This window comes from Cetorhinus maximus, chromosome 14 (assembly GCF_964194155.1).
Source record: "Cetorhinus maximus chromosome 14, sCetMax3.hap1.1, whole genome shotgun sequence".
NCBI lineage: Eukaryota > Metazoa > Chordata > Chondrichthyes > Lamniformes > Cetorhinidae > Cetorhinus > Cetorhinus maximus.
This window is the reverse complement of record NC_135892.1, coordinates 65,005,672-65,031,632: the sequence shown is the minus strand read 5'-3', so window position 1 is coordinate 65,031,632 and position 25,961 is coordinate 65,005,672. Positions and strand designations below refer to the sequence as shown.

At 44.7% G+C, this 25,961-nt stretch overlaps 1 protein-coding gene across 1 annotated transcript in view; it reads right to left on the bottom strand.

The window, feature by feature from the left end:
* Positions 1-25,961, bottom strand: part of hhipl2 (HHIP-like 2) — a 65,106-nt gene that overhangs the window by 14,209 nt on the left and 24,936 nt on the right. The window contains 2 exon segments of the mRNA XM_078556362.1: positions 5,334-5,464; positions 24,118-24,199. Of these exon segments, the coding sequence (XP_078412488.1) occupies positions 5,334-5,464; positions 24,118-24,199 (213 nt within the window).

Below are 25,961 nucleotides of genomic sequence, written 5' to 3'. Positions count from 1 at the left end.
CTGCCTTCCTTTTGCTGATGCTGCACCAACAATAGGAAATTCCAGGACCTTACCCAGCAGTGATCGAAGAACAATGCTGTTCTGTGGAACAACAACTTTTATTTGGTAATTTTAACATAATAAAATGTCCCAAGGCACTTTGCAGGAGTGTCATAAAGCAATATTTTATACCAAGCCACATATGGCAATATTAGGGTAAATGGGCTAAATTTTGGTGAAATGGAAAAAAGAAAAGAAAGACTTGTGCCTGAGGCAGCCTTGCATATTGTGAGATGTTGTTTTGTGCTTTGGTGGTCAACTCTGTGATAAACATCACCCGATGGGACTCGGGAGCCCCACTCTGTCATGGTAGTCTCTGGTGCATTTGCTGCAGATGAAGGCAATGGGCTGAGGAGGTGCACTGGCCTCTGTTTTCTCTGGGCTCTCTCCTCTCAGCCAGCTGAGCTTTCTGAGGTTTCTCCTCACCTCTTCAGTGCCCCTCCAGATAGTCAGCCGCCAGAACTCACAGCCACCTGTGCCTGCCTTCCAATTGTCTGTGTCAATGTCCACCAACTTCATATGTCCCTTCCAAGTGTTCTTGTAGCGGAGGTATGGACGTCCAGCATGTCATATCCCAGTGACCAGTTTACTGTACAGCAGGAGCAGGATTTTCCCTTCGTCGGGCGGGCGCGACAGGCAGGCCCAGGAGCGGCTACCAAACAGTCTGCTGTCCGCGATCAGGCTCCGAACGCACTGGCTGGCCAATTAACGGCCAGCCAGCGCAAAACATGCACTGAGAGCCTAAGCGCTGCCGGGGTGGAGGTGGGAGGAGCTCGAGCACTGAAGTTTGCACATGCGCAGGGGTGCGCTCACTGAAAGTTCCCTGAAGGCACAGAGCTGCCTCAGGGAGCTGAAGGTTTTTTAAATGGAAAATGAAGAATCTACAATTATTATAAACATGTCCCCACATGTGACTCAGTCACAAGAAGAGGGGCATATTAAAAATGAGTTTAAAAAAGTTTTTTTTTATTCATTATTGGAAACCTCATCCTGCCCGTGGATGAGGTTTCGCAAAATATTCTACTTGATTACTTGCTTAATTACTTGCCTTAATAGGCATGCATCTTAATTGTTGGCGGGTGCACTGCCGATGCTAACGCGCGCCCGCCAATTGAAACATCAGGCAAGCGCGTGATGATGTTGGGACACTTACCCGACATCATCGCTTGCTATTTCACAATTGGGCATGTCGGGCGTGCACTCGCACGCTGAGTTGAAGATCCTGGCGCAGGTCTTTGGAGATACAGCTGTCATCCAGCTGATGAATGTGGCTGAGCCATTGCAGTCATCGTTGGCTCAGTAATGAGTGTAATGCTGATGGAATTAGCATGCTCCAGGACCTCTGAGTTGGTGACCTTGTCCATGCAAGAGATAAAATAGTCTGAGACAACGAAGGTGGGAACTGTTCAGCCTTTTCTCCTCCATAGCATATGTTGTCCAGGTCTCACAACTGTAAAGGAACGTACTGAGGATGCAGGCTTGGTAAGACTGATGGTTTGGTGTTCTCAGTAAGGTCACTGTTGTTCCACACTCTCTTATTCAGCTTGGACATAACAGTTGCAGCTTTTACAATATATGTGTTGATTTCAGCAACAAGTGACAGATCGCTGGTGATTGTGGAGCCTAGGTATGTGAAGCTATCAACAACCTCCAGCATCATATTGTCAATGCTGGTAGATGGCAATATGGCAACACCCTGGGCCATGGCATTTGTCTTCCTAATGCTGATGGTCAACCAAACTCTTTACAGGCATGGGAGAGTCTGTCCATCTGAATGGATCTCAGACAAGACTGAACAGCTTACCGTTAGTTCTGGAATATAAATAGGCACCTGAAGGCATATGACAACATCAAAGGGAAGAATACACCAAAAGGCCCCAGAACACAACTATGTTTGATGCCACTGCAGATCTCAAAGGATTCTAATGATGCCCCGTCACAGCTGGATCTTACCCATCATATTGTCATAGAAAGAGAAGATCACATTGAGTAGCTTTTGTGGGCAGCCAATTTATTTCATATAGCATCTCTCAAAACCACCTGATGTCTCAAAGCACCTTACAACCAATGAAGTACTTTTTGAAGTACTTTTACTGTTGCAATTTATTTTTCATAATAAATATTCCATCAATATGGAATAACAGTAATAAAATTTAAATCTTTAGCTGGAAAACAGATGGCAGATTAGGGCCCAATAACAGGAGAAACATAAATGTGTGACAGTAAAAGTTCATTTGCGGCGCCAAACTCTTCCGTTTGGTAAACCGTGTCAATCTGTCCTGTTATAGATTCTAACTCTTGAATTTGATCTTTTGCAAAAAAAAGTGTTATATTTTCTCCTTGATGCACTAAGATAGGTCAGGAAAACTTAATCCCCACATCTTCATCCTCACACAAATTTGATTAAATTCTTTGAGGACGTGACAAGAAGGGTTGATGAAGTTAGTGCAGTGGATGTTGTGCACATGGATTTTAGCAAGGCATTTGACAAGGTCCCACATGGCAGATTGGTCAGGAAAGTAAAAGCCTATGCAATTCAGGGTATTGTGGCAAACTGGATAAAAGGTTGGCTTTGTAACAGGAAACAAAGGGTAATGGTCGATGGATGCCCTCGCGAATAGAAAGTTGTCTCAAGTGGTGTTCCACAGGGCTCGGTGTTGGGACCGTTGCTGTTTGTGTTATATATTAACGATTTGGACATGAATGTGGGGGCCACGATTGGGAAATTTGCAGATGACACAAGGATTGGCCGAGTAGTGGATAGTGTAGAGGTTAGCCATAATCTCCAAAACAATATAGATGGGTTGGTGGAGTGGGCGGTAAAGTGGCAGATGGATTTTAACATAGAGAAGTGTGAGGTCATACATTTAGGGAGGTCAAACAGTTGCAGGGATTACAAAATAAATGGGAATATACTAAGAGGGTAGATGAAGTGAGAGATCTTGGTGTACAAGTACACAGGTCCCTGAAGGCAGCAGTTCAAGTAGACAAGGTTGCAAAGAAGGCATATGGAATGCTCTCCTTCATTGGCAGAGGTATAGAATATAAAAGTAAGGATATAATGTTGGAATTGTATAAAACACTGGTGAGGCCACAACTGGAGTATTGTGTGCAGTTCTGGACACCACGTTACAGGAAGGACGTAATAGCTCTGGAGAGAGTGCAGAGGAGGTTTACAAGAATGTTGCCAGGGTTAGAAAAGTGTAGCTACGAGGAGAGATTGGATAGGTTGGGGTTATTTTCCTTAGAACAAAGAAGCTGACTTGATTGAGGTGTACAAAATTATGAGGGGAATAGATAGAGTGGACAGGATAAAATTGTTTCCCTTGGTGGAGAATTCTAGAACCGGGGAACATAGATTCAAGATAAGTGGTAGAAAGTGTAGGGGGGATATGAGGAAGAACTTTTTTACGCAGAGGATAGTGGGTGTCTGGAATTCGCTGGCCAAGTTGGTGGTAGAAGCAGAAACTCTAAACTCTTTTAAAAAGTACCTGGATCTGCACCTTAAGTGCTGTAAGCTGCAGGGCTATGGGCCGGGTGCAGGAAGGTGGGGTTAGAAAGGGCACCTGGGTGTCCTCGGGCTGGCATGGACAAGATGGGCCAAATGGCTTCCTTCTGTGCTGTAACTTTTCTATGGTTCTATGAGATGGCTGCCATACCCTGGCTGCAAGGATGAGGTCATTCATCGTTTATCTGCATTGGATGGCCAATCTCTTCCATGCAACATTGGCACTGATTACCACTGCCATCGCCTAGCGAGCCAGAGTGGTAATGTAGCTGTCCTTTCTGCAGCCAGAGCAGGGGTAGAGAACACCATAGTGGGTCTCCACAGCGTCCAAAAGGTACTGGAGAGCAGCAGTCTTCTTGCTTTTTGGGGCCAGGTCTTCTTTGCTGCAGTCCTGGGCTGGAAGCTCTGAGCGCAGCTACAGTACACAGCATGAAAACCCGCCATCACGGCTGGTGGGTAATACATCGTTTTACTCGCCCGCTACTGCACTTAGTGCAAATCTGGGACAATTCTGCCCAATGAGTCACATAATGAGCCAATTGCAAGGATATTTTTAAAAAACAACAGAAAATCTCAGCACCATGTTAACAGTGCTTTATATTGCTAGTGAAATGATTAATGTTTGCACCATCCTTAGTATAACCTGTACCTTAGGAGCCATTCTTTGTCTGATGACGTGTATGAATTTCTCCATACCAGACCAAAAATGTTTACAAGACAATGTTGAATCTGATTATGATATATATTGCAAAATCCTAAAATTCAATGAGCAATTTTGAGTAATATTCTTCTCTTAGAAATTCTACAGGACATTGCAGAATACTCAAGAAGCGATATTTTACAAATCTTGTATTATTCAATAACAGTCTCTTATGACCTCCTAATCCATTCTTTTTGAGCATCTATAAGAATCCTATAGACACCATGGATTTGAAATGTCACATATTCATTAACACACTGACAATCAAGCTACCAACAGGTAGTGGAGCATTTCAAGTTAACCAAAGTAAATATTTTTTTCCAGGCAGGGGTCTTGATCTCTCCAGTTTATTGATTTATTACTCTACAAAATATTGGTGAATAATGCTCCTACAGACACTTGCAATGAATATGCTGGAAATCACTTTGTGGTTGCCTTGCTTCACCTCTTAGTTCTAGAATTTGAACAGATTTATTCATTCACATTAGGGACATGTCAGTTGTATCTTTGTGTCGCATAGATTCATATTTACAGAGCATATTCCAGTCAATGTGCTCTAAATGAAGACTTTCAAACAGCACTTATTCTGCTCACTTTTGACAGCTGTATCATGTTTTATATTAAAATCCTGCCCTTTGAATTATTTTAATTGACTTTTTTAATGACTTCTTTGTGATGGATTTAGGTTCAGAAATGGGTTTTGAAATATTTTGTTCTTTTTCTTTGTTGGAACTGAATTTGTCTTTTCATGTGGCTGGGCCTTAGGAGTTAATCTTGAAAAGTTTGCTATGTTTTCCGTTGGCTTGGCTTTACATTTCTTCTTTGTCTTTTTCTTTCTCGATACTTTGTGAGAGGTTTTGTTTCATTTTTTAGTTGGTCTGCTGTCTGATGGTGGGCGCTGCCTTGTGGTGTTCCAATTCGCATGAGGTTATTTGGTTGGTTGTATTGCACTCTGTGGTGTGATTCCTGGTGTTTTTCGAGTCACACTCGTTTGTGATATGGGTTTTTAAACATTTAGTCCGACATTCTGATGAGAAGGTTGGCTCTCACTGGTTTTCTGAGATTGTTTTTCTTGGTAGGCCTTACTTTTATCAAATGTGTCATCGGAGGTCGGCTTATAGTTGGAGCATTTGTAGTTGCCGGCTGCTTTGTCTTGAGTCTCTCTCTTGAAGCTATAGCAGGGACAGCTGCCATACCATTTATTTCCATTAATGTCCCTGAAAGATCAACATAATATTCACTTTTCTCAGAGCAATAACAAACGTTACAAATGCAAACTACTTCTAATACTTCAAAGTCATTGATAAGAAATTAGGAAATGTGGGTGAGCAAGGAGATTTGGGTACATGTACAGAAATCGCTAAAGGTTAGTTACAAGAAGTAATTTAAAAAGCTAATGGACTATTTACCTTTATTTCAAGGGGGTTGAAATGCAAAAGGATAGTAATTATGCTACAGATATTTAAAGTTCTAGTTAGATTGAACCTAGACTACTATGTTTAGTTCTGGGGCATAAATAGACAAAATTGCCACTGAGGCTAATAGGCAAATAGGAAACATAGTGCAGCTGAACAAATGTTTGGTCAAAGAGTTAGTTTTTAAGGATAATCTTAAAGAGAGAGAGGGTTAGAGATATGGATACATTTTAGGGAGGGAATTCCTGAGTTTAGGGCCTAGACAACTAAAAGCATGCTGTCCAATGGTGGGGCAAAATAAATGGGGGGTGCACATGAGACTAGAATTGGAGAAACAGAGTTGTCAGTGGGTTGTAGGGCTCAAAGGGGTTACAGAAATAGGCAGAGCAAAATTGAGACATGGGGCCTGAACGTTAACAGGGACAATTCATGCAGGCAGGGAGGTGCAATTTCAGAGGGGAAACACGGAAATCCAGGTATCACTGCATGCTGTGGAGTTCTACCTCCATAGTGTGTGTCCTTTCTACTGGACAAGCTTGGTTTCCACTCAGGCGAGAAGAACTCCACAGCATGAGCAGGAGGAGTAGATCCCATCCAGGACCCAACGTGAGGGTGGAGGTGGAGGTGGGAGTTGGGTGGGTATGGTCTCCAGCCCTGATGGGGGCATGGGGAGGCAGGGGGTTGTCAATCCTGGGATATGGGGGCATCTAATCCCATGGGTAGGTTTGACCCCTGATCCTGGAGATAGGGCAGGGCTGTGAGGGTAGAGGGTGGGGGTATGGTTCCATCCCTAGGGCCTCTTATATCGGAAAGTGGGGCAGTGGTCTGAAGAGTGCTCCTCCTGGCCCACAAACTGTGCTGTCAAGGTTTTCCAGGAGCATTTTGACTGCCTGTCCCTTGCCTCGATTCCATTAAATCCAGAAATGGGCAGGTTGGAGACAGGTGGGGGTTGGCTTTCAGGTTTTTAAAATTTTTGATTGCTAAAATTCAGCACATTGTGTTTACTTGTAGATATTTTGAGCTCCTCTTTAAAATTAATCCTCACTGAACCCTGCATAGTATTTTTTGCTTCTTTGAATAGTTTCTTTGCTATGCCATCCACATAAGTTCTAGAGTATGTTAAAGAAATTGGCAGGAAAGTTTGGGCGTAAGTAGATATCAGAAAAACCATCACACAGAAGGGTAGAATTCGGGTTTATCTTTCCAATCAAACCCCCATATTGCAAATGCCAATTGTAACTTTTAAAGAGGCAATGGCCTTGTGAAACCATTTTGACAAAACTCTTCCATTCATTTCTGAACACTTGGTTTATTGCTACAAATTATGCGAAAATACATTGAACTCGCTTTTAAATCAAAAGTGGGGCATAGCAAAGTGAATAGGAAGGATTGACTGATATTAATGTCCCTGTTGCAAACTTCACAATCAAAAAGGCTGGGCAGTTAAGTGCTAGGAGGCTGCTGCTTGGGACAATGGGCCACAGGTTGCAACACAAGGGCCCGTAAATTACTTGGAGTGGCAGTTAGTGTCGAATTACCACTCTGTGCACAATCACCTTTGTGAATTTTCTTGCATGCCTGTCTCGTCCGACATTCCACCTCAGGCCAAGCGAGATCCAAGCAGTGCAGCTGTCCTCGAGGCTCAGCGTTGAAGTCCGGGGGGGTGGGGGTGGGGGGGTGGGGGTAGTGGTGGATCCTGCAGGGGGGGATGTCAGTGGTCATGGGGCAGTTTGGGGGGGGGTCACAGGTCGGGGGGGGTGTTGGGTCAGGGGGATCGGAGGTCAGCAGGTGGGGGAGGTCGGATCAAACCTGCGGGGACCTGGGCTTGGGTCTGTGGGGTATTGTGTTTGGGTTGGGTTGGGTCGGGCCTGCTGGGGTGTTGCGGTTGGGTCGTGGGGGTGTCAGGTCGGGACATGGGGGGCTGGGCTGAAAGTAGGGACTCTGGGGGGGAGTTCCATGCAAGTGGGGGGAATTCCATGGGGGGTCCAGGGTTGGTGAATACCTGGGGGTGGTGGTTATTCGGAGGGTGAGGGGAGTCCCATGGTGGGGTTCGGTCTCTGTTTTTACAATAGTTACCCAGAAGTTAGAAGAGGTTTTAATTATTCTAACTTTCTGTGAGTAACTATTGGTATAACCCTGTTGGAACCATCGAAATTCACAAGTTAAATTGCATTTTCGGATGGTTCCCAGCACAGAGTAATTGCCCAGAGGAAGTTTGCATTTCTGGGTAATTGCCATGCAAACACTTACCTGTGCAGTCCCAAGAGGGGTTTCCCAGCCCAACTTTGGGGTACAGCACCCACCCCCCCAAGCTGACGCTGGGGAGCTTGGACATCATGGCTCAAGGAAGTGCTCCAGGAGGGGAATGCCAGTCAGAAGAGATGGAGAAGTCTGAGACAATGGAGGTTCAAAGATCCCTTGTGGGTCCAGGAGGGGAACTCCTTAAAAAAAATTCGAAAAGCTCACCTTTCTGGTTGTCTTCTGGCCATGGCTGGTTTTCCTAGCAGGTTTAGCCTGGCAGAGAAAACCATCACTGTTCCCCCTGGACCTCAGGTTAAGATAGATTAGGCTCTGATCTGTATGTTTAAAAAGAACCCCGCTAGCTTAGGGCAGACATCCTTGCTACCTGCAACTTAAAAATTGTGGGAAAGGACTGGTGAAGTCCCCCATTAACTGCCTTTTGCATGGTTTTTGCCAGGCATGGAGTGTTAAGATCAGCCCCATTGGGTCACTAGTTTGACACTGACAATGAGAAAAAACTTCCGAAAAATTTATTATGAAGATGATGGCCAGGATTTTCCGGTCCTGTCAAGGGCAGGCATCATCGCAGTCAGGATGGGAAAATTTAGCAAGCGGCCAAAAATTGACTGGGTCTGGAGTCACATGCAGGCCAGACCAGGTAAAGACAGCAGATTTCCTTCCCTAAAGGACATTAGTGAACTAGGTGGGTTTTTACAACAATTGATTGTTTCACAGTCACCACTACTAACACTAGCTTTAATAATTGAATTTAAATTCCACCAGCTGCCATGGTGGGAGTTGAACTAATTTCCCCAGAGCATTAGCCTGGGCCTCTGGATTGCTAGTCCTGTGACATTACCATTAGTTACCATCTCCCTGCATAGTTAAACAATAAAAGTTTCAAAATAGAAATAACCACATTTAACCGTCATGAAGAGCTGTTAATGTCTCTCGTGTTATTGGAAATTATTTTTAAATTGGAATTGTAGTGGGGTCTGTGTCTATGTGTGTCTGTGTGTGTCTTAATTGGATTAAAACCAGCTACTCTAGGTGCTTTGATGTATAGTACCTTGAGATGTTAATTGGGTAAACAGTAAGGAAGTCAAAAGGTAAAGTGTACCTTTGCATTTGTTGAATAAAGCATTCGAGAGTGGGAGTAAAATCTTGTGCCTAGCTGGAAGATGCCAAGAAATGTGTTTATATTACTAATAAAATTAGTGGGATGAAAATGTTGCTGTTAGAAGATGTGACATTAAAAACTTAATGATACAATGGAAAATTTACATTCAAAGGGGAAGTTAGGTATAAACAGAAAGGGCTTTGTGTGTGCTAGGCAGAGGCATTTAAAATCTAACTAGCCTGTAAACCCTACAACTGTGTCCTACAAAGGAACCAAATTTCAAGGGAATTCATTTTGAATTTGTAAGGTCAAATGTGCTTTGCCTGGTGTCTGTTTAAAGTCTTTGGACAGAATTTTGCCCTTGGCAGGCAGGCTCAGCAGAGGTGGGCAGGAATGGTCAGGGAGCTGACCGCCGCCTGCGATTGGCACTGCACCACGATTTCACGCTGGTGGGCCAATTAACGCCCGCCCAGCATGAAACGCGAACAGCTGCGCTCAGCACTGCCTGTGCGGGGAGGAGGGGGGGGGATTGTGAGCGGGCCGAGTGCAAACATTGCGCATGCACGTGAGTGAGCGCTTCATAATCTTCCTGAGGCACAGAGCTGCCTCAGGGGGTTGAAGAGATATATTTTAAAAATAAAGAAAATAAAAATGTAATAAAACATGTCCCCTCATGTGACTTTGTCAATTCAATTGTAAAACTTTGATTTTATTTTTATTTGCTTTTGGAAACCTCATCCCGCCTGTGCAAAGATCGCTTGGCCTTTTCGCCTGCCCACCAACCATTAGGTTGGACGGGCAGCAACAAAATGAGCTAAATTGATTATTTAATGGTCTTAACAGGCCTTTTAATTGTCGGTGGGCGTGCTGCTGATTCCAGCGTACTCCCGCTGACCAAACTATCGCGCAGCTGCGCATCTGCTCGGCCGACGTCCATGCGCGTCATTTCACGCTCGAGCAGGTCAGGCACGTGCCCGCCTGCCAAGCGAAAATTTCTGTCAAACACAGGAACACCTTCGGTCTGTCCGCAAGCATGACCCAGACCTCCCTGTCACTTGCATTTCAACACACCACCCTGCTCTCATGCCCACATGTCTGTTCTTGGCCTGCTGCATTGTTCCAGTGAAGCTCAACGCAAACTGGAGGAACAGCACCTCATCTTCCGACTAGGCACTTTACAGCCTTCCGGACTGAATATTGAGTTCAACAACTTTAGATCATGAACTCTCTCCTCCATCCCCACCCCCTTTCCGATCCCCCTTTTTTCCAATAATTTATATAGATTTTTCTTTTCCCACTTATTTCCATTATTTTTAAATGTATTTCCATCCATTATTTTATCTCTACCTTTTAACCTATTTCGATCTCTTCCCCCCTACCCCACCTCCACTAGGGCTATCAATATCTTGCTCGTCCTGCTTTCTACCCTTAATGTCACCTATTAGCACATTTCTTAGCAAATATCACCACCTTCAACACCTCTTTGTTCTTTTGTCTATGACATCTTTTGGCAATCTCCACCTATCACTGGCCCTCTATCCCGCTTTACTTGTCCCACCCTCCCTTAAACCAGTTTATATTTCACCTCTTCTCTATTTTTCCTTAGTTCTGTTGAAGAGTCATATGGACTCGAAACTTTAACTGTGTTCCTCTCCACAGATGCTGTCAGACCTGCTGAGCTTTTCCAAGTATTTTTATTTTTGTTTTGGGTTTCCAGCATCTGCAGTTTTTTTGCTTTTATCTTTATGAAAATTTCTGTTCTATGGGTTACTGTTGCCTTGGCGAAGAATTACCTGGGAGTGATTCATCTGGGGATTTGCTTAAAAGTTATAATGGTAATTTGTAGACATGTGTATGTGTTTAGTTTGTTGTTAAATTAATAAGTACTTAATTTAGTTTTATAGAAAAAAAAAACCCTCTTGAGACTTGGTGGACTTATTCCTGAATTCAAAGCTGCATCTCAAACACACCAATTGAAAATATAGGTTACGATAGTTGTTCAAGTTTCCCTCTGGGATTTAAACAACTCAGCCTTTACCAACTGCTGTGTCATAACAAAACAACAACTTTAAAGTAGTGAAATAATCCAAGGTTCTTCACAGGAGTGGTATGAAACAAAATTTGACATCGAGCCACATTAAGAGATAAATGGGATGCACAAAAAGCCAGATTGGAGGAGTGCAGAGATCCAGGAAGTTGTATGGTTTACAGAAGTTACAGATTTAGGAGGGGTAAGGCCATGGGAGATTTGAACACGAGGATAAAAATTTTAAATTGATATACATAATTAATTTATCATTTCAATGTTGAGTTCACTATTTTGCACCTGTTTTAAAACTCAGTACAGTACGAATCACAATGAACTCTCTCTGTCAGGGAAAATATCATTTTTGCACAGCTGCATTCCTAGTACAAAGTCACTCACAGCTAATGTCATTAAATAATATTTTTTGCACTGTGGATTTATACCTGATGAAAAACAGAACAAAATCAGCTAACTTTATTTTGTAATCCTTATCTGAGATAGGTAAATTTTGTTTCAATCAAACTTCTGAACTGGCATAAGATAGTGATGGAGATCTATATTCAAACTGCAATGTATTGCGGGAAATATAAAAGGTTCATCTTTTAAGGGTAGTGCAGTGCCAGATTAGCAAGGCATCTTCTTGCACCTGTATTTGCTTACAAAGTAACCATAGAACACCACCAAGATTAAGCAATGGATGGAGGCTAGAGGTTATGTACTTCATCAGGGAGAAGATATCTTCTCCCTGACTGAATAGTTTGGATTTCAAAGTTGATTGAACAATTATTGTTGCTCTACTTAAAATTTGGGTAATACCAACTGGTAACCATTATTTTGCCCTCCTTATTGTGAATGATTTTAACTAATGTCTCTGCATTTCTACCTTTTAAAGTAGAACGCAATTAATACTTTACTAATGTGAAAATAGATAAGGAAGAGAATAGAACAGACTATCATAAGCAGTCGCTGTGAAAAAGTGGGTTTTCATTTCATAAGATTAATTGTACCCAGTAAAAGAAATTGTTTCTCAATTCATATGAGTAATTGCAGCCAGTTAAGAACTGAACTGTTAATTTGTGAGATTAATTGTGCTCTGCAAGGAACTGAACTCCAACTCATGGGATTAATTGTGACCTGTGAAAACCTGGGCAGTTTTCTGCTCACGTAATTCATTGCTTCTCAGTTCTTTTCTTATGGAACTCGATTATCTGTGAAGTGCTCAGCAGTTCTCAACCGGTGAAACTGAGCGTTAAAATGTTGCTGCAATGCTCAAAGCATGTGCACCTCATCCACACTCAGCCCATGACTTAAAATATTAATTTATGTGCAGCATGATAACCAGCAGCCGCATAGTCTCAGTTTGGCTTCCGTTCACATTACCATGGGTTCTTAAGAAGTATTAGAATGATGGATTGTTGACTTTGCAGTAATTTCTTATATTGATGATTAACTCTTACATCCTAAGTGGGGGTGGGGATTGGGTCAAATTTTTAGTATGAATGGCATTATGTGCTCAGCTCCTTGGTCATTTTCTTAGGGGACATTCAAGAATGCATGACTTCATATTTTGCACAAATAGAAGTACAGATGCATCGGGGTCCTCCAAATGTAATGCACAATTGATTAGCTAAGCAAAGCATTCATAAACTTACCAAACAGCCATTTAACCAATATGTTGTGCCAGGATCAATCCAACTTTGAAGTATGAAATCAATGGACAGGCCAAACAATGGAAAGCATGATTTACTGAAGATCTGCACATTATAGTTTACAGTGTGAGGCCAAAGATAACTTAGGGTAACCTGTTAATAACTATTTGCGCAGGTAGATATGAGGTAACTTGTTCTGGAAATTAACAGGGAGACAACACCACAGAACTGGAGATACCTTGTAAAGAAAGAAAGTATCTGGATCACCAAAAAGAGGAAAGGATGAGAAATGAAGATGATCATGATAAAATGTAGCCAACCATATGGCAAGATCAGTTCAAATGAAGAAGATCCTTTCATTCATTCGATTATCAACCTTGCAGAATATTAACCCCACCATTTTCCCATTATAGCATCTATTTGTCTTTTAAACTAATCTATTGTCAGGCCCAGGCTCCCTTTGGCAACCATTTCCATTTGACCCTTTACCCTCCCTGTAAGAAAATATTTCTTGCCATCCACCCTGGACTTCTCCTCCACAATCTTCAACAGGCCTCAGGTTCTATTGTCTTGTCAAACAAGCACGCACGATCCTGGGTTTACTTTACCCTTATAAGTCTCTTACATATTTCTGTGAGGACCCATCTGAGAAGTCTATTTCTAAGTCTGAAGAGCCATATCTTGATTAGTCATCCTTCAGATCTAACAATGGGAATTTGGGTTTTTTGTTCTCTTACATGCTGCATCTGGCACATGTATGCTATGGCAACCAATTCTGTTAACAGTGCTCTAATGGCCTGATCAGTGCATTGTAAAGCAACCTAACCTAACTTGTTTGCTTTACCGGTTCCTATTTCGCAGGCCAAATTTTCCATTCCCAAAAGCGGCAAGTTTAATGACGGGCAGGGGGCCAATGCAACGGGAGCTGAAAAATTGGTTTCCCACTGGCGTAAAATGACAGCGGGAATGTGCATTTCCACCCATGAGACGCAGATGAAGGCCTGACCGGAATTCTCCCCCACTGTCCAAATATCCCCGTCGCCAGCAGGATATCACGCCAATCTGAAACACATCTGGACCAATGTGGCGTGGGCATGTTAGTACTCAGCTGGTAGGCGGCCTTGGGAATCTTGCGGAGATCGGAAGATGGAGGCCTCCAGCGACCATGGAACCTGGAAAACCAGGTGCTGCAGCGGGTGAGTGGAGCATCAGCCACATAGATCCTCTTGTTGCAGGAGGTTCCAGGAGGTGGATCTTCTTACTACAGGTAGATGGCTGCATGAGGTACTGTTGGGCAGGGATGGTCTCTGTTGGGGGCCAGGGGTTGTTTAGATGGGGAGGAGAGGAATGAAGAAGTGGGGCAGTTGAGGGGGCCTTGAGGGGGTGGGGGAGTTGGAGGTGGCAGGAGAAAGAGGGAGATGCTGTCGGCAGTCGTCAAATGGGTGAGCTGGCATGGAGTGGGAGGGTGGGCAGGGTTGGGGGGGTGTGCAGGTGTGAACAGGCATGGGGAGGTGTGCAAGTGTGAATGGGCATGGAGAGGAAGAGGGAAAGTGATTCAGAAAGAGAAGTCCATGGTATCAACTGATGAGTCCTGGGGGTCATACTGAAGCAATTGTTGATAGGAAGGGATGGTGAGGGTTAAAGGGGGCAGTTGGAGCCTTTAGCGTGGGAGGGTGATGGTCCTGCGATGACTGGTGAGGCAACGCTGAGGGCTGTTGGAGGGGACACAGAAGCAAATCCGGATTCTCGGTGTAGGCAGAATGAGGGGGGCACGTCTATTGCCATAGGGGTGGGCTCCTCGGGAAGATAGGAATCATGGACATTCACCCGCACAGGATAGGGGGTGATGGGGAAGGGTTGTAGGGTCACTGTGGGGAGGTCTAAGGTCATACCAAGAGGGTCAATGGTTATGGATGGGAGCATATTGGTTATCGGAGGAGGTTGGAAGGTGTTGGACTCAACCTGAAAAAGTCACACGCACCATGGCCACTTGCAATGATGTAGGGCCTCGTGGTGGAGATCTCAAGATGCTGCATGGGAGTTGGGTCAGCGTGGGCGGGTGCAGCAGCAGGTCAGCTCAACTGGACAACAGAAGGGGAACCCCAGAATGTAGTACTGACTACAATAGGCCATTTCAACAGATGAGTGCATGAAGGGCAAAGGCTCAGCAAGTACGGGAGGTTTGTTGCACACAGCTTGCAAGGCCCTGGCAAAGATCTTTGCCTCCCTGCACAGGCATGAATCTGTGGGACATAGGCCCACCTAGGCTGCCCCTCTGAAGATGGGGAGGGTAGGGGTGGGGACACAGGTTTAAGGACTACAAATCGCAAATAAACCACATCAGACCTTATTAAAGTGCAAGTGTAGTTTATTTACAGAAGTATAGTAACATTAACAATCATAGTGTAATAATAATAACAAATACCCATGCAACCACATGTGAAATCATAACTTATTAATCTTGCATTCCCTACCACTTCTTCCAGGTTCTCCTCTGACACCCGCATCAGGGATGGAAGCAGCCTGCTGACCAGTTGGCCCTGTTGCCTTGGACGACCTTGATGGGTGTCCTCTGGAGGCCTAAGGCCTGGAGGCTCATGGCTTACTTTGGCTGTCCTTTTGTGGGACAGCTGCTCGCCCTGTGGTCACAAAGGATGAAGCTGAAGGGGTCACAGGCAAGGGGGTTCCGAAGGGCCAGACACCCTCAGAGATTCCTGAGGGGAAGTCTCAGGGGTGTCCAACAGCTGCTCCTCCTCCCTTTGGGTGTCCGAAGGCCCCTGCCTGATTCCTTGACAAGAAGGGGCACTTGGAGGGCGGTCAAGGTGCCACGTCCTCCTCTCACATAGACACTGCAGAAGCTCACCCATGGTTACAGTGCTGGAGTACAGGTCTACACGCATCTTGGGCAGAATCTGCTGGACCAGGTTCTCTATGAAGTCCACCACCCTCCCCATGGAGACAGAATAAATGGATTGCAGTAGGGCTATGAACCTTATCACATCGAGCAGCTCCTTGATGCATGGGATGCATGAATGTGGCCGTTGCCACTGAGGCCCCTGTCCCCTCTACCACTCAGTAAGGTGACTGTGAGCAATTGAAGGTTCACTTACACTGGCGGCAGGATGAGGTCATTCATCCATTTCAGGCACTGCAGGGCAGTCTTCCTGTGGAGACTGTGGGCACTGACTATATGAACATATGAATTAGGAGAAGTAGGCCATCCAGCCCTTTGAGTCTGCTTGCCATTCAATAAGATCACGGCTGATCTGACTGTAACCTCCTGCCTACCCCCAATAACCTTTCACCCCCTTTCTTATAAAGAATCTGTGTAGCTCTTGAAAACATTCAAAGGCTCTGCTTCCACTGCCTTTTGAGGAAGGATATTCCAAAGGCTCACTACCCTCTGAGAGAAAAAATTTCTTCTCATCTCTGACTTAGATGGGCGACCACTTATTTTTAAACAATGACTCCTAATTCTAGATTCTCCCACAAGAGGAAACACTCTCTCCACATCCGCCCTGTCAAGACTCCTCAGGATTATGTTTCAATCAAGTCGCCTCTAGGATCATTCTCAACTGAACCATCAAGATCAAATATTTAAATTAAGTTAAAAAGAAATGAAATAATCCAGGTCCATAACCTTTTATAATAGAATTCCGTGAAATATATGTTCTTTTTTGCTCAGATTCTGTCTGGAAATGGTACATAATAAAATTAGTTTTATTCACTTTTCTTACCTGCTTTCAGTTCTCAGCATTTCACATGCTATTTCCTATCTGACATTGGAGTTAGTCAGACTTCTGCTTATGCCACTAGAAAGGCGCATGCAAGCTGCCATTGGTGAATCAGCAAAACAGTCCACTTGATTAGCATCCTATCCACTTGCTTAACATCCACCCCCTCTATCATCAGATTACTGTGACTGCAGTGTGCACAATGTAAAGGATGCACACAGCAACTCACCGAGACATCTTCAGCAGCACCTCGCAACACATGACCTGGAAGGAATGGGCAAGCAGGAGCATGGAGACACCATCTCCTCCAAGTTCCCCTCCAAGTCACACCGATGTTCACATGGGCATGTATCTCTATTCCTTCATTGTCAACAGGTGAATGTCCTGGAACTTCCTACCTAACAACATTGGGGGATCGCATTCACCACATTGAATGCAGCAATTCAAGAAGGAGGGCCCAACCACCTTCTCAAAGGCAATGAGAGATGGACAATAAATGTTGGCCTTACCAGCAACACAAATTTCCATGTTGATTTTATTTTTCTTAAATTGCCTTCCTCTGACACAGATCAGCTCAACAACTTGTAGCATGATGAGTCACAAAAACAAACCTATGTCCATCATTCCACAAGTTGGCTCTGGGAAACCTTGCTCAGTTGAGACCTATTGTGGTCAGATTGATTAACCAAATATTGAGGGCAGAAACAAAAACAAAAATAGCTGAAAAAACTCAGCAGATCTGACAGCATCTGTGGAGAGGAAGACAGAGTTAATGTTTTGAGTCCATATGACTCTTCGTCAGAACTAAAGAAAAATAGAAATGAAGCAAAATGTAAGTTGTTAGAGGGAGGTGGGACAGGTGGAGCTGGATAGAGGGCCAGTGATAGGTGGATGCAAAGAAGAGATTGCCAAAGATGTCATAGATAAAAGGACAAAGGGGTGTTGACATATGTGATATTAGGTAAAGGATGTGCTAATGGTGACATTAAGGGTTTTCCACCCTTGCAGGACGAGCAAGTGACAGTTGGCCCTAGTGGGGGTGGGGTAGGGGGAAGGGATTGAAATAGGCTAAAAGCTGGAGATAAAACAACAGATGGAAATACATTTAAAGAAAAATATATTAAAAATATATATATAAATTATTAGAAAAAAGGAGGATCGGAAAGGGGGTGGGGATGGAGGAGAGAGTTCATGATCTGAAATTGTTGAACTCAATGTTAAGTCCGGAAGGCTGTAAAGTGCCTAATTGGAAGATGAGGTGCTGTTCCTCCAGTTTGCGTTGAGCTTCACTGGAACATTGCAGCAGGCCAAGATCGGACATGTGGGCATGAGAGCAGGGTGGTGTGTTGAAATGACAAGCGACAGGGAGGCCTGGGTCATGCTTGCGGACAGACCAAAGGTGTTCTGCAAAGCGGTCACCCAGTCTGCGTTTGGTCTCTCCAATGTAGAGGAGACCACATTTGGAGCAGCGAATGCAGTTGACTAAATTGAGGGAAGTGCAAGTGAAGTGCTGTTCACTTGAAAGGAATCTTTGGGCCCTTGGGCAGTGAGGAGTGGGGGAGTAAAGGGGCAGGTGTTGCACCTTCTGCGGTTGCATGGGAAGGTGTCATGGGAGGAGGTTGAGGTGTAGGGGGTGATGGAGGAGTGGACCAAGTTGACCCGGAGGGAACGGTCCTGACGGAATGCCGACGGGGGGGGGTGAAGGGAAGATGTGTTTGGTGATGGCATCATGTTGGAGTTGGTGGAAATGGTGGAGGATGATCCTTTGAATGTGGAGGCTGGTGGGGTGATAAGTGAGGACAAAGGGTACCCTATCGTGGTTCTGGGAGGGAGTGGAAGGTGTGAGGGCGGATGCGCAGGAGATGGGCCGGACACGGTTGAGGGCCATGTCAACCAACGTGGGTGGAAAACATCGGTTAAAGAAGAAGGAGGACATGTCAGAGGAACTATTTTGGAAAGTGACATCATCAGAACAGATGCGACTGAGGTGAAGGAACTGAGAGAATGGGATGGAGTCCTTACAGGAAGCGGGGTGTGAGGAGCTGTAGTCGAGGTTAACTAAGGGCAGAATTTTCCCGTTGGCTCGCGCAAAATGACACAGGGTGACGTCGGGCCGAGCGTCCTGACATCATGGTGCGCCATCGCGATATTTCGTTGTGCGAACGCACGTTGATCTCCAATGTACGCCCGCCTTTAATTAACCGGCCACTTAAGGCCCTTGAGGCACCAATCTATGGGCACTTTTTTGGTGCCCGTGCAATCTTCGGGTTGGCAAACGGGCGCAACAGGGAGGCGGGTAGGACATATTTGTATAAACCTCATCCATGGGCAGGATAAGAGGGTTCAGTGAGGTCCCAAGTAAAGTTACTGATACTTGCCTGTGTGATCTGCAATACTTCAAAACACATACCAGCTGCTTGGTCTGGACTCACAACCTTCAGGTTTGCAGTCTGCAGTGAGGAATCTTTGTTGGGCCTGCATATTTCAGGAAGCCTCCCTTAGCCTGGGAATGGGAGCTGAACTCTACACTGGAGGCAGCTCCTCTGAGGAGGAAGGAAGGGCTAGAAGGGGGAGGAGGTCAGGAGTGCACATTGAACCTCCAGGGGAGCCACCTTTGGGAGGTCACAAGGGGCGTAGGGCCAAGAGGTAATCCAAGGCGGAAGGAGCCACAGAAGACGCCACTATCCTGCTGCCAGGGTATACAGGCGGCGAAGCAGCTGCCTCAATATGTCTGAGGTGCAGTGCCGAAAGAGGCTCCGTCTCTCAAGGGAGACAGTGAACTATATCTGTCAGATGATAGGGCCTGAGATCTCCGCGAACTGTGTGGGCGGACACCCCATGCCAGTGGCTCTAAAGGTCACAGCTGCCCTCAGCTTCTATACTTCTGGCTCCTTCCAGGGGTCAGCGGGTGATCTTTGTGGTATCTCCTAATCAGCTGTGCACACTTGTGTCAAGCAGGTCACAGACGTTCAGGCGTGCATTGACCTTCATCCACTTACGCTGTGACCAGGCAAGCCAGGTATAGCGAGCCAGGGGCTTTGCAGTGATTGCTGGCTTCCCCCGTGTCCAGGGTGCAATAGACTGTACACATGTGGCCATCAAGGCGCCAGCAGGTGAGCCCGGTGCCTTCATCAACAGGAAGGGCTTCCACTCCATGAACGTGCAGATAGTGTGTGATCACAGGATGCTGATTCTATAAGTCTGAGCAAGTTACCCAGGCAGCTCCCACGATGCCTACATCCTCAGACACTCCCAGGTGCCGGGGCTCTTCAGTGCTCCAGCCCAGCTGGATGGATGGCTGCTGGGTGACAAGGGCTATCCCCTCAGAAGGTGGCTCAGGACGCCTCTCCGCCATCCAAGAACAGAAGTTGAGCAGCGGTCCAATAGGAGCCATGCCTATTGGTGGTGGAGAGAGCCATCGCTCTTCTCAAGATGCGCTTCCGATGGCTGGCCCGCTCAGGGGGCGCACTCCAGTACCCCCCAGATCATGTCTTGGTGATAGTGGTTGCATGCTGCGCTCTTCACAATCTTGCGCTGGAAAGGGGGGACGCAGTGGACGATGAAGACGTTGACGCAGTGTCTGCGGCTGCACACGATGAGTCCAGCAGTGAGTCCGAGGATGAGCACGCACAGGGAAATGCTGAGGGGGTAGCCACTGACCCGGGCATACTCCAGGGAGGCAGGGACACCCAGGAGGCTTTAATCCAATGAACATTCAGCTAGCACATCACATATGGACCTCCAGGACAAGCCTCGACTATAGGCTTCATACTCGATTCCGAAGTGCAAAATCTCCCTGGTTAGGAACATTAACTAAAGTCTTGGTTAATAAAGCTGAATATCCCACAAAACAGTCCTAACATTTTTGGGAACCATCCACCTGCAGAAGAAAAGAGGCACTCTCAGCCATGGTGACATGTCTGAATTTAATATTACAACCAAAGAAACTTAATGAAACAAAATGATAAACGTGTTAAAAATCACACCAACTCACAAAGACCTCATCTCAGGCCAACACAAAGGCACCAGTGAGAAACCCGTGGTGTGCCTAAGATGTCTTTTGTTTATGTTTTCGGGTGCTGACCCGTCGCTGGGAGTGGCATCTGAGACAGCCTGCTGACTCTGCTGTCCTGTTGGCCTCAATGACCTTGACGGTCGCCCTTTGGCCCGTGGAGCCTGTGCTTGTCCTGCCTGGGAGGGAGCTGCCAGTTCCACAGCTGGCATCTCCCCAGTCATCACAGCCTCAACGGAGCCAATGGTCACTGGCAGAGGGCCAGGGGAGCTGCCGCCCTCATCTGGGGTGCCCTGAGAGGAGCCTGCAGAGACAACAGGCAGCTGCTGCGCAGACATGAGGTCATTTCGGAGCTCCCTGCTCACCGTGCATGGATGGGCACCAAGCTGGGAAACTTGGTGCCCAGACCATCTCCCACATTGGCAATGACCAGCTGAGGTCAATGCTGATGTAAGGGCTTGCGGGTCCGAGCACATCCCCAGGAAGCTCTGATGGGTCTCCTGGAGGAGGCTTTCCACGAAAGTCGCCACTCTCTCCATGGAGGACGCATGGCGCTAGGCCATTTGGCTCATTGCTTCGACGATCATCCATGTAGACTCCTCCACCACGGAGACCAAGCCAAGCATAGCATCTTCTATCACCACCAAATGCTCCCGCACACCCGGCTGCATTTCCTGCTCCTGCTTCGTTGTGGACGACTCCAGAGGAACATCATCAGGCACTGACTGAGCATATGCCTGGTCCCCTGCAGTCCTCCGACTGCTGGCACCATGGGCACTGTCTGACTCTGCCAGTTCCTCCAGGGACTGTGAAATACCCTCATGGCTGTGCCCCGGGACACTAGCCGATGTTCTAATTCACACCAAGGTGCTAATATCTGCGCTAGTGCTTGACTGACAGAGATGGTGTGACGCTGGTGTGACTTCAGGGCCCTCAGGTTTGAGATAGGGCCTCTGCTGCTCCGCTCCTTCTCCCGGCCCTGCTCTGCTGATGCTGAAAGGGAGAACAAAGACATTGGATCAGTTAACATGGAGACAACGTCAAGTGAAGCAACATTTCACTTGCATTTCCCCTAACTTAGTCTACTGCATTCGTTGCTCCCAATGCGGTCTCTTCTACATTGGAGAGACCAAACACAAACTGGGCGACCACTTTGCAGAACACCTGCGGTCTGTCCGCAAGAAAGACCCAAACCTCCCTGTCGCTTGCCATTTTAACACTCCACCCTGCTCTCTTGCCCACATGTCTGTCCTTGGCTTGCTGCATTGTTCCAGTGAAGCCCAACGCAAACTGGAGGAACAGCACCTCATCTTCCGACTAGGCACTTTACAGCCTTCCGGGCTGAAAATTGAATTCAACAACTTTAGATCTTAAACTCCCCCTCCCCCCATCCCCACCCTGTTTCTTCCCCCTCCCTTTTTTTTTCAATAATTTATATAGATTCTTCTTTTCCCACCTATTTCCATTATTTTTAAATCTACAACTAATACCTTGTTAGTCTTTCCACCCCACCCCCACTAGAGCTGTACCTTGAGTATCCTGCCATCCATTCTTAATTAGCACTTTTCTTAGATAATATCACCACCTTCAACACCTCTTTGATCCTTTTGTCTGTGACATCTTTTGATTATCTGCTCCTATCACTGCTTGCTTGTCCCCACAACCACCCCACCCTCAGCTTCTCTCTCCCCCTGCCCCCCACCTTAAACCAGCTTATATTTCACCTCTCTCCTAACTATACTTCAGTTCTGTTGAAGGGTCATGTGGACCCGAAACGTCAGCTCTTTTCTTCTCCACCGATGCTGCCAGACCTGCTGAGTTTTTCCAGGTAATTCTGTTTTTGTCAATGTGCACCCCTGTCCCCTGGATCATTATGCGCTCATCCTTCCATGAGCAATGGTCAAGCCATGTTGCAAACTTCAATCCCTGAATATTCAGCACTGCCATGGCTGTTGGGAGAACAAAGGCGACCTCACTGCTGGGCAAACATACCTGCCCGTGGCACCCTAGCCTCACCGACACCGATGAACCTGGGCGCATGGCGCCTCTCCAAATCTAGGGCTTTCTGCTCAAAGCGGCTGAGAAGTTGCCAACTGTGCCGGGCCACCACCAGTCCTCACCCGCTCGGCAGCATTATGTGCATTCTTCTCCTGACTCTATCTCCTTTCTCAGAGATAATTCAGGCTGAATCAGGCTTTAAATCCCATATTCTATCAACACAAGACTACTTTCTTCAACCTCTAAAACACCAGGTTATATGAACCACTGCTGAAACCAAGATCTGTTCTCTCATTCTCTCCATGCTTGACTTCTCCAGCACTGATCTCCTATGCTCCATCCTAGATAAACTCCGACTCATCCAAAGTACAGCTGCCCACTTTTTCTCCCATTCACCCATCACCTCAACAATGTAGTGAATTCAAAATCCTTACAAATTGCTGGCATGGACTATCCCCAACTTTACTCCATAAATCTCCCCCAGTGCTATAACCCAGATCAAGCCATTTGGTCTTCCATCTCTGGTCTCCTATGCAAACAATCCAATACATCTTGAGCATGAAGTCTTCAACTACCATAGCTCCATTCTCTAAAATTACCTGCTTAACCCTTCCCTCCCTACAGTACCACCTCCCAATCTACTTTCCAAATCAATTTCTTCAACCATCTTTTAAGTCATCTACCCAACTTTCCTTCTATTGCTGGACATCCATGTTTCCCTATGTGAAGCATCTTGTGCCAATTACATTAGTAAAAGTGCTACACAAATAATAGCTGCCTTTGAATCTTCACCTTGATTACAGTTCCCATCTTTTGACAACATAATTCTGTCAATGTTAAACAGGATTAAACGAGCCCCCTTTATGGTTATAGCTATTGATATATATTAAAGAAAAACATTTAGCATCCAGTAAATGGGTGGATTTTATTTCCCCTTGTGGGAGAGTCTCGGACCAGAGGGCATAATCTCAGAGTAAGGGGTCGCCCATTTAAGACAGAGATGAGGAGGAATTTCTTCTCTCAGAGGATAATGAACCTGTGGAATTCTTTACCACAGAGGGCTGTAGAGGCTGGGTCATTAAGTATACTCAAAGCTGAGATAGACAGATTTTTAACAATTAAGAGAATCAAGAGTTATGGGGAAAAGGCAGGAAAGTGGAGTTGAGGATTATCAGATCAGCTGTGATCTCATTGAATGGCGGAGCAGACTCGATGAGCTGAATGGCCTACTTCTACTCCTACGTCTTATGGTCTTATGGTCTTGAACCCTAATTAAGCGCATATATTGATAGACACTGTGGCTATTTTAAGGCCATAATGTTTCAGCAATCTTACCAGAATCATCTATGAGATTAAATTCCACTAATTAATTCAACCTGAATCATTTAGTTAGTTTAGTCCCATATAAGTGATTACTTCTTTAGATTTTACTATTTAAGTGTTTAAAAGGTTCTAATGTGTTTCCAAATTACCCACAACTTAGATATTAATTGCCTAATAATATTCAAGGCATTAATCATTAAAATATCTAATGATTTCAGCGGAGATCCTTTCCTATATTTTACAGAAACGTGTTACATGGTAGTCTATTAAACACAGACTAGTCATAGCTCACTACTTGTGTTGAACTATAGTAGACAGTAGACAAGGTCATGAGCATAAAATGAACACTGACCTGGAAGGATCAATGAGCTTGTAAATCATTCCTTGTGAGGCATATGCACTTGGAAAGGAAGTAGGCAAGAAGTATAACTCCCCTAAAGGGATTATAAAATATTGCTCAGGGAATAGGATTAGTTATTGACTGATCTATAATTCAGAAATTTTGTAGCTTGGTGATATAGATGTATTCACAAAGGAATACATGTGACTTGCTTAATATCTTGCGCCAAATTCATATTAGTCTATTCATAAATCATTAGGTGCCAATGTCCACATCACTGTGCTGGAGCGTTCAATAAATCGGGATTATCTAACTGCTCTGCCATTCACATGTATTATTTTGCTAATTTTCCCAATGTCATACTCCTATTTTCACCATGTGCCTAATGTAGTTTCTAAAATCTGTAGAGAAATATCTGCCTAATTTCCAGGACTACAAATTACCTCATAACAAATGGCATCAGGCAACTAAACTCAAACTAAATTTCCTTTTCATCAATGTGTTTACTAAGCTGACAATGAATTATTCGCCTTTAATTTTTTTTTAGGAACAGGAAATTTTAAAAAGTTTCAATGAGTCGATTTTGAAGTCTCTTCCTGGGTTTAAACAATTTGCATGCATTGAAGTCTACTCATCCCCTTGGGTACTTTACAGATTTGTCAATTTTTGGTGTTAAGTCCTTGTATGAAAGTTAGATTTGGCTGAGGCTATATACTTAAAAATAAAGATTTTAAGGTATTAAATACTCAAATACTCACATTTCTGATTTTCTTAAGCCTAAACATCCTATGCTTTATGACTGATCTATAATGTGACCCAGCTGAGAGTTTAAACATCTGCTCATTATTTCTGGGCACATTGATATTAGCATGCAGTAGAGTCACATTAGAGCCCTGTAGCATTGCAAAATTCCTGAGCAAAGTTTCCACTTTTTTTTATAATAAATGAAAAAAACTACTAAATAAAATAAGTATTCTAAAGAGTAAAAACAGCATAACAAAAGTTAACTTTTAATTGTGCTATGCACAGAATTCAAATTCTCCTTCGTCCTCAAGTTGTATTTGGTGGATCAAGCAGCCAGATGGTTTTGTGATTTTAAACAATGCTTGGCAGTTAACTGTCAGTCACCATGACTTGTGCATTCTCCATGGTAATGCCTCTACCAATCAGAGTCCACTTGCCAACCAATCAGCATTCTCTTCTCATACTGTATAAATTGTTGCTTTTTCCTTTATTGGTATTCTTGTAAAGTATCCTGATGAGTGCAAGGCAAAAAGCTTCGACATGTCTCTTTGTTCAGCAATAATGTTAAAATTTACGAAGCAAGCATGAATAATGAAGCCTTAATGCTTTGGATGTACTTCAGGGCAGGATGTGCTCCTAACATCCTCCGCATTCACTGAGAAGGAGCTTGTCATACAGATATCTTACAGCAGCACCTGCAGTGGGCAGTATTGTGCTTTACAGAGATGCATAAATACAACATTCTTAATTTTTTTGTTTTTTCCACTGGAAACATTTAAATAAAGCCAGACACTGAGGCTATAATGGAAATGTGTGGCTCCCAGCCTAAAGAAAACTGTTTCATTTATATTTAATTGCATTTAAATTGTATTTTAATTGCTACAATGTTATTGTCTGTAAACGTTTGCAGTTTTATTGAAACTCTTGACTGAAACCCAAAGAGACTATCAAATTAATGTATAAAAAACTGCGGATTCTGGAAATCTGAAATAAATCAGAACTGAAACATTAAACCTACCTTTCTTTCTCCATAGATACTGTCTAAACTACTGGGTATTTCCAGTCTTTTTTTTTAGCCATTTTAAAGCAGTGTTTTGCATGCAGTTAAATTA